Source organism: Dama dama, chromosome 19, assembly GCF_033118175.1.
Source record: "Dama dama isolate Ldn47 chromosome 19, ASM3311817v1, whole genome shotgun sequence".
NCBI lineage: Eukaryota > Metazoa > Chordata > Mammalia > Artiodactyla > Cervidae > Dama > Dama dama.
Window position 1 is genome coordinate 5,699,867 of NC_083699.1, and position 9,114 is coordinate 5,708,980.

Consider the following 9,114-nt stretch of genomic DNA (forward strand, 5'->3'; position numbering starts at 1 on the left):
AGGACAAAAGTGCTTAGGGCCATAGGGTGATGATGTGTCCTTGAATCCATGACAATACTGTTTGAGCAAGACTCAATAAACCACTGATTTAAATCAACGTGGGAATATACACATCTTCTGGATTCATCACTGCAACTTCTCTGAGCTCACTTGTAGCAGAAAGTCTTCAATGATTCCTCATTAGTAACCCCTCTGCCTGGATTTCTAGAGTCCTTAGATCTTCCAGAGTCCTGTGGGTGGGTAGGTGGCAGCGGATAACTGGCCTCTCTTGACCACCATATTCTTTGATGTGGTGATCTTCTGAATGCGCTGGTGCCATCAAAGGAGCAGAGTCAGCTGGTGGCAGGAGGTCATTCTTTGGCCAGTGCACATCTCCATGCATGAGGTTTTAAACTGGAAACCTGCACAGAGTACATTAGCAAACATCTAGGGCATTGGGAAAAGAGGTTTTTTAAAAAGTAAGGGACTTCCCTGGAGGTCCAGGAGTTAAGACTTTGTCTTCCAATGCAAGGGGTATGAGTTCAATTCATGGTCAGAGAGCTAACATCCCACATGCCTCGCAGCTGGAAAAACAACAACAACCCAAAACATACAACATTAGCAATATTATAGCAAATTGTCATTGTTGTTTAGTTGCTCAGTCAGGTATGACTATTTGCAACCCCATGGACTGTAGCCTGTCAGGCTACTCATGAGATTTTCCAGACAAGAATACTGGAGTAGGTCACCATTTTCTTCTCCAGGGGATCTTTCTGACCTAGGGATCAAACCCAAGTCTTGCATTGCAGGTGGATTATTTACCACTGAGTCACCAGGAACAAATTCAATAGAGACTTAAAAAATCATCCACATAAAAAAATATTAAAAATAAATAAATAAGTTATATCAGCTGGCAAGAAAGTTATGAAAACTATCCTGGGTAGCTTCCATAGCTGGTGATTCAAATAGGAAGATCTGATTTTCCTCATATTAAGATAAAAAAAAAGATGTAAATTAGATGGCACTTTGGTGTTTTTCCTGTAACGACAATCATCAGCTTAATACCTTGTTCATTTGCCTTTTTCAAGTGCCCTTCATATGCAGAAACAATATTTTATTTAAGTTCTATGTCATCAGGTCTATTCATCATGTCTGCTTTCCTAGCTACATGGTACATGAATGAGATTGGACTCCTGGAGGTGGATCTGAGCTATGAGGTATATTCAGGCCTATAGGTTACTAGACAAAAGTAGTAGGACAACCTAGGAGCAGCATTACTTAAATAATTATAGGATTAAGAACTCCAAAACCAACCTTAGGAAAGTGAAACTCCTAGAAAAACTCCTAGAAACTCCTTAGAAAGACAGGCATACTGAATTCCAGGAATACATGGACTGTGACAGCTTTAGCTCATTTTGTAATCCTTTGACTAATACATGACTAAGTACAAAGTAAACATGTAATATTTGCTTATACAATAAATGATTTTCATATGGTTAAACTGCAAGTTGGATTGCATATTCAGCATATGGTAAGCATCAGATAAATACTTTTTGGTTGAATGAATGAATGATGGAGCTTGGATAATAATGAATTCTCTATTTTCTTGCCCAAAGCCCAGTTCACTACACTACACAGTGGTTTTTGACTGTTAATGTCTCATTTTCATGGTGTTAGCCTGAAGTTGACTGGATTATTGGTAGGTGGATTTTTTTTAACCTCTTCTACTAAATTTTGCCACAAGTCAATCATAAAATCAGATAATCACTCAATCTTTAGAGTGATTGATGTTTATTTTTAAAAATTTTAAAAGCTTTTGCTTTTTAGAGTAGTTTTACAGCAATGATTAGGCGCAAAAATTCTCATGTGATAAAGGGACTCTGTAAGGCATTTGGGGGTAAGCAAGCAGCACTCACCACCTAATACTCTCAAAGAGGAATAAGGGATATTCCGGTACATCCCCTACCCCTACACAAACATGGCCTTCTCATTAATAATACCCACCCAAGAGTGGTACATTTATTACAATTGTTGAACCTACATTTATATGTTATAATCCTGTGAAGTATCTGTATTTATGTGGAAAATGGAGGAAATATCACTTATTATCAACTTGTTTGAGGTGGGGTATACTTGGGAACCCATGTCTGTGTCTGAAGAGTGTTCAGATGACCACAGATATTTGTTTGACACAGCTCCTATATAAAAGAAACCTCTTGGAAAAGCTGTAATAAGCACATTTTGCCCTGAATGGTTTCATGTTGCTTCGTTACCTCGCAAACCAAAAGTAAAAAGCTGTCTATTTGTTCTAGAAAATTCTTGCCCTTCTCATTTTCAGTGAGAAAAACAAATGGAAGTTTAAATATAGCCCAGAACAGCAACGCTGGCCTTTTCGAGGGTGGGGGTGATCGTGGATAGCGCGCCATGAAGGCCTCAGGGACACTTGGAGAGTATTAGGTGGTGAATGCTGCTTGCTCACCCCCAAGCACCTTGCAGAGCCCCTTTATCACATGAGAATTTTGGTGCCTAATCATGTGGTTGGCTAGTCCAGCTTCTGGTACTTCATGTCTCAGGTCTCAGCTGAGAAAGGTGAAGAAGTCCTGGGCGAAATTGTCTCCTGTGGACAGGTAATCTCCACTATGGGTGAAGAACTTAGGCATCTGGTTTTGCTATGACTCCCACAGCAGCAGGGAGTACTGGGACCAGGAGTACTGGGACCTGGAGTACTAGGACCTGTAGTACTGGGGCCAGGAGTACTGGGACCTGGAGTCCTGGGACCAGGAGTACTGGGACCTAGATTACTGGGACCTGGATTACTGGGACCTGGAGTACTGGGACCTGACCACAGCTGGCACCATCACCCAGGGCTACTGAGACATGAGCACCTGGCACTGTGCCTGGGGCCCACTCAATCCAGATCATGAAGGTGGAGGAGATAGCAGCCAGCAAGTACTGCTGACCAGCGATCAAGCAGTTTCAGGACTCCAAAATCAAGTTCCCGCTGCCCCACTGGGTTCTCCATAGCCAGCACAAGCCATGCTTCACCACCAAGAGGCCCAATACCTTCTTTTAGGTGCAGGCCCTCACTGACCCTGTGTCTGCCCAAGTAAAACTCAGTGGGAAAACTGGAAAAAAAAAATGCTGGAAGCTTAGCTGATAAGGAATTGTCTACCTTTCTCGGGTCTGGGAGAGGGCGGGGGTCAGTTTTAAACCTTCTATAAGTTAGGCATGTAATCTTTCTTCCCTCGGTTTCTAAGAAAGGTATTTGTAGGGACATGCATCATTACCAGAACAAAAGATCTCTACAGACATGAGACTTGAGTTTAGAGAATTACCAAAAGAGACAACATTTTTGCATATTTTCTAGCTGTCTCTTCATCTCTCTTCTCAGCACCCAAAGTGCTAGTACCCTTAGACTGCCCTCTGGCAGACACCAGAAAACATTAATTGAGGGACATACTTCAAAATACCTGAGCAATATTTCTTAAAACTGTCAAGATTATCAAAAACAAGGAAAGTCTGAAAAACTGTCACAGCCCAGAAAAGCCTAAGGAGACATTACTAGAAAATAGAAGGTGGAATCCTGTGTAGGATCCTGGAACAAAAAAGAAGTATTCAGTGAAAGATAAGAAAATTTGAATAAAGTATGAACTTTAGTTAATAATAGTATTTCAATATTAACAGAAGCTGTTAATAAAAGGGATAACTGGGTGTGGGGTATATGAGAACTCTCAGTAATTGCAGATTTTCTAAACCTAAAACTCCAAAATTAAGGAAAAAATTGTTTTAAAGTGAAGGAGAAAAATGATGGAGTGATGGAGTGAGGACCTAGGTAAATACCAGCCTCCAAATGAGAAAAACTGGAAGATCATCAAAGATAACCATCGTCAAAAGTCAAAAAGTGACACTGAGGATCCAGCTTCTGAAAATCTTATTCTTCTCTCACTCCACTGAGTAACAAGATAAAGTCAAAATCTGTCCACAGAGCAACACTGTTGACAGCTCCTAGGAAATGGTTTAGAAGAGGATGGGGTCAATTTCATTGGTTCTTCATTTCAGACAACTGGCTAGTTCTCCCCTTAAACTTAACACTAATGACCAGAAGGACATATGTCATTGCCAGAATAAGAGATTTTTCCAGACACACGTTAGGGTCCAAGTGCAAAGTGGAACAGGATTTTTGTGCATTCTCTGTTGGTTCTCACCCCAGCTGCTTCTCCAGCTCTTGTGCCCTTAGGCTGCTTTCTGGAGATTTGAAGTCCCCGCACTGATTATCTCCTAAGACCTGAACCTCATGAATTGCCCCCATACTCCCAAGTTTCTTATTTTTTAATGTCATTATAATAAATGGGGTTTCCCAGGTGGCTCGACAGTAAAGAATCCAGCCTCCGATGCAGGAGATGCAGGAGCTGAAGATTCAATCCCTGAGTCGAGAAGATCCTCTGGAGAAGGAAAAGGCAACCCACTCCAGCATTCTTGCCTGGAAAATCCCAGTCCGTGGGGTCACAAAGAGTAAGATACAACTTAGTGACTAAGCACATAATAAATGACCATATTTCCAATAGCAACAAATAACAGCTCCTGAGTGATTTACTCTGTGCCAGGCAAACACCCATGATCTGATTAGAATAAACCAGTCATCATGTCACATGTATTTTCACATCTTTCTTACTTTTTAGGGTAGAAATGAGAACATATTATGATGGTAATGTTTTATAACTGCAGATGGATTTATTTGTTATAATCTAGTTGCTGTTATGCCTGCTGGTTTATTTGTGATTGTCTTAACAAATTACCACAAACTTAGTGGCTTAAAATAGCACAGATTTATTCTCTTATAGCTCTGTAGGTAAGAAATCTGAAACGGGTCTCACTGGGCTAAAATCAGTGTTGGCATAGTTGCATTCCTTACAGGAGTTCCCAGGGGAGAATCTGTTTTCTTGCCTTTTCAAGTTTCTAGAAGCTGCCTGTGTTCTTGAATTGTGGCCCCTTTCCATCATCTGAGCCAATCCAGTCAAGATTTTTTTCATATTGCGTCACTTTGATAATAATTCTTTGGCCTCTGTCTTTCATCTTTTAGAGACCTTTGTGATTCAAGATATTCCAGAATAATCTCCCTATTTTAGGTGAGCTGATTAGCAAGCTTAATTCCATCCTTAACCTTAATTCTCACTTTCCATGTAGGACATGAACATCTGTGAAGGGTCATTTGTCTACCTACCACAGTGGTTTATTTGAGAGAACAAGCTTTAACTGTATGATGTCTTTCTGGTTTTGAAAGTTTCTAGACACCTACACTTAACTATAACTATATAGATTGTCCCTTTCATCTCTACATACCTACATCTGTAATTTAGCCTCATAAAATTACTCTTTCCCTCTCCCTTTATTTTTGAGGTAGTTTAAAGCTAGGAGATTTTGTTTGTCATCATCTCTCCTAAACCTCGTGTCCAGGCCCTTCTCATCATGGACTTCTCCTAGCTTCAATTCCAAACATCATTGCAATTTTACAGTTGGTGGATTTGATATGTTCCATTTCTTCATCTCTTTAGTCATGTTCATTGTAGAGAGCAAAGGACAGAAATCTTAATGTGAGACTTGTTTCTCCTGAAGTCAGAGAGATGCTTCCCCAGAGCCAGTTCTCTGGAGTTTGTTCAGATTCATAACCAGTGGTTATATTCTACCTGTAGAAACTGTTTTGAAAGTTCAGTTCAGTTCAGTTGCTCAGTCGTGTCTGACTCTTTGCAACCCCATGGACTGCAGCACGCCAGGCCTCCCTGTCCATCACCAACTCCTGAAGTTTACCCAATCTCATGTCCATTGAGTCAGTGATGCCATCCAGCCATCTCATCCCCTGTCGTCCCCTTCTCCTCCTGCCCTCAATCTTTCCCAGCATCAGGGTCTTTTCAAATGAGTCAGCTCTTCGCATCAGGTAGCCAAAGTATTGGAGTTTCAGCTTCAACATCAGTCCTTCCAATGAACACCCAGGACTGATCTCCTTTAGGATGGACTGGTTGGATCTCCTTGCAGTCCAAGGGACTCTCAAGAGTCTTCTCCAACAGCACAGTTCAAAAGCATCAGTTCTTCAGCACTCAGCTTTCTTTACAGTCCAACTCTCCCATCTATACATGACCACTGGAAAAACAATAGCCTTGACCAGATGGACCTTTGTTGGCAAAGTAATTTCTCTGCTTTTTAATATGCTGTCTACGTTGGTCATAACTTTCCTTCCAAGGAGTAAGCACCTTTTAATTTCATGGCTTCAGTCACCATCTGCAATGATTTTGGAGCCCAGAAAAATAAAGTCAGCCACTGTTTCCACTGTTTCCCCTTCTATCTCCCATGAAGTGATGGGACCAGATGCCATGATCTTAGTTTTCTGAATGTTGAGCTTTAAGCCAACTTTTTCACTCTTCTCTTTCACTTTCATCAAGAGACTCTTTGCTTCTTCACTCTCTGCCATAAGTGTGGTGTCATCTGCATATCTGAGGTTATTGGTATTTCTCCCGACAATCTTGATTCCAGTTTGTGCTTCCTCCAGCCCAGTGTTTCTCATGCTGTTTTCTGCATACAAGTTAAATAAGCAGGGTGACAATATACAGCCTTGACATACTCCTTTTCCTGTTTGGAACCAGTCTGTTGTTCCATGTCCAGTTCTAACTGCTGCTTCCTGACCTTCGTACAGATTTCTCAAGAGGCAGGTCAGGTGGTCTGGTATTCCCATCTCTTTCAGAATTTTCCACAGTTTATTGTGATCCACATAGTCAAAGGCTTTGGCATAGTTAGTAAACCAGAAATAAATGTTTTTCTGGAACTCTCTTGCATTTTCGATGATCCAGTAGATGTTGGCAATTTGACCTCTGGTTCTGCCTTTTCTAAAACCAGCTTGAACATCTGGAAGTTCATGGTTCACGTATTGCTTAAGCCTGGCTTGGAGAATTTTGAAAGTACGAAATACATTTATTGACCTATTATTTTCACACTTATGTCTTCATGGGTAATAATGTACCCAAAGGTGTGTGAGTACTCAATGAGAAATCGTTTTCAGCAAGTAGAGTGGGGTTGGTTTCTTTTTTTTAAGGTTGGCATTTTCCCCTCCCATAGAAGGAAAATGTTTACTATTCATTAAACATTTTGAATGCAACTACCATAATTTTTCAGGTTTAATTTAGTATATGTGCTGCCGAAGCGAGCACTTTCAGGTTTAATTTAGTAGCCGACTTGACTAATAGGAATTCACAGTTCCAAGGCTAAGACTAAGTAAGAATTAATGAACCTCTTTAAAGTGCTATGGTTAATTCAAACTTGTTCATTTAATCCCTAAGTTGTGTCTGACTGACTCTTTTGCCACATCAGGACCGCCAACCAGACTCCTCTGTCCCTGAGATTTCTCAGCCAAGAGTACTGGAGTAGATGGCCCTTTCGTCCTCTAGCAGATCTTCCCAACCCAGGCCCTGAACCCATGTCTCCTGCTTTGGAGGTGAATTCTTTACCACTGAGCCACCAAGGAAGCCCAAGGTTAATTCAACTTAACATAAAACATAATCAAAACACCAATTCAATATGTTAATGTGTAAATATAGCAATGATTAAGTAAACAAGTGCTGAACTTATTTACTTGTTAGGTAAAGCCAAACCAAAACAAAACAAAACAGAAAAAACAAAAACAAAAAACCACACACTTGCTACAACAACGAGAAGTAAATTCCAATAATTTTGTTAGGAAGACAATGTATCTTACTGTTATGTTAATTATGGTTTGAAAAATTTGCACCCCGGATAGGGTGACATGAATCTAGAAGTCTGTTTTTGATTGGTTAAAATGAGTTTTATTGTTTATTGTTCAGTGTAAAATCTTCGATAGGGTTCTAGGGTGGACCAGTGGGCAGGGTTTAACCATCCTGGCTGGTTAGATCCAGTGATAGTGAAATACAGTATCCTAATTAGATATGATCCAAGCTCTAAGTGGAAACTCTTTCTTTTACATGCAGAGGGCGGCTCCGCCTGCCTGCCCAGGGCTCCTTGGCCCCCTCCCAGGGGCCTGCAGGTTGGTTCTTGCCGTCCTCCACCTTCAGCCGAACCAACGAGGACACCGCCTGCGTCTAGAGCAGCCTGGAACGTATCGGAGGGTGCTCCAAAGTGAGAGGAGAGCCGGGTGCGCCATACCGGACGTGGGGGAAAATGCTTTCTGAAAGCAGTTTGTTTTTGAAGGGGGTCCTGCTCGGAAGCATTTTTTGCGTCTTGATGACTGTGCTAGGACACATTAGGATGGATTATGGGAAGAGAAGGCGGCACTCTGAGCATCGCCACCTACAAGCTCCTAAAGAAGAGATCTTGACACTTGCAGAGGGTGAACGCCTGGACCTCCGTAAAAGCTTTCGGGTATACTGTATCATCCTCGTGAAACCGAAGGATGTGCGCCTCTGGGCTGCCGTGAAGGAGACGTGGACCAAACACTGTGACAAAGCAGAGTTCTTCAGTTCTGAAAATGTTAAAGTGTTTGAGTCAGTGAACATGGGAACTAATGACATGTGGTTAATGATGAGAAAAGCTTACAAACACGCCTTTGATAAATACAGAGACCAATACAACTGGTTCTTCCTTGCACGCCCCACTACGTTTGCTGTTATTGAAAACTTAAAGTACTTTCTGCTAAAAAAGAATTCATCACAACCTTTCTATCTAGGCCACACTGAAAAATCTGGAGATCTTGAATATGTGAGTGTGGGAGGAGGAATTGTCTTAAGTATAGAGTCAATTAAAAGACTTAACAGCCTTCCCAGTATTCCTGAAAAGTGTCCTGAAAAGGGAAGGATGGTTTGGGAGGTATCTGAAGATAAGCAGCTTGCGGTCTGCCTGAAATATGCTGGAGTGTTTGCAGAAAATGCAGAAGATTCTAAAGGAAAAGATGTGTTTAATACCAAATCTGTTGGGATTTTTATTAAAGAGGCAATGACTAACCATCCCAACCAGGTGGTGGAAGGATGTTGTTCAGATATGGCTATTACTTTTAATGGGCTGACGAGTAATCAGATGTATGTGATGATGTATGGGGTATATCATCTAAGAGCATTTGGGCATGTTTTCGATGATGTGTTGGTTTTCCTACCTGTGAATGGTTCTGACAATGATTGA

At 41.2% G+C, this 9,114-nt stretch overlaps 1 protein-coding gene and 1 pseudogene across 1 annotated transcript; both read left to right on the forward strand.

Annotated features, from left to right (window-relative positions):
- The first annotated feature begins 2,403 nt into the window (after positions 1-2,403).
- LOC133073855 (large ribosomal subunit protein eL20-like) lies at positions 2,404-3,052 on the forward strand (annotated as a pseudogene).
- A 5,108-nt stretch (positions 3,053-8,160) lies between these two features.
- LOC133073856 (C1GALT1-specific chaperone 1-like) lies at positions 8,161-9,114 on the forward strand. Its single transcript, XM_061167847.1, has one exon. It carries the CDS (start codon positions 8,161-8,163, stop codon positions 9,112-9,114), a length of 954 nt encoding a protein of 317 aa, XP_061023830.1.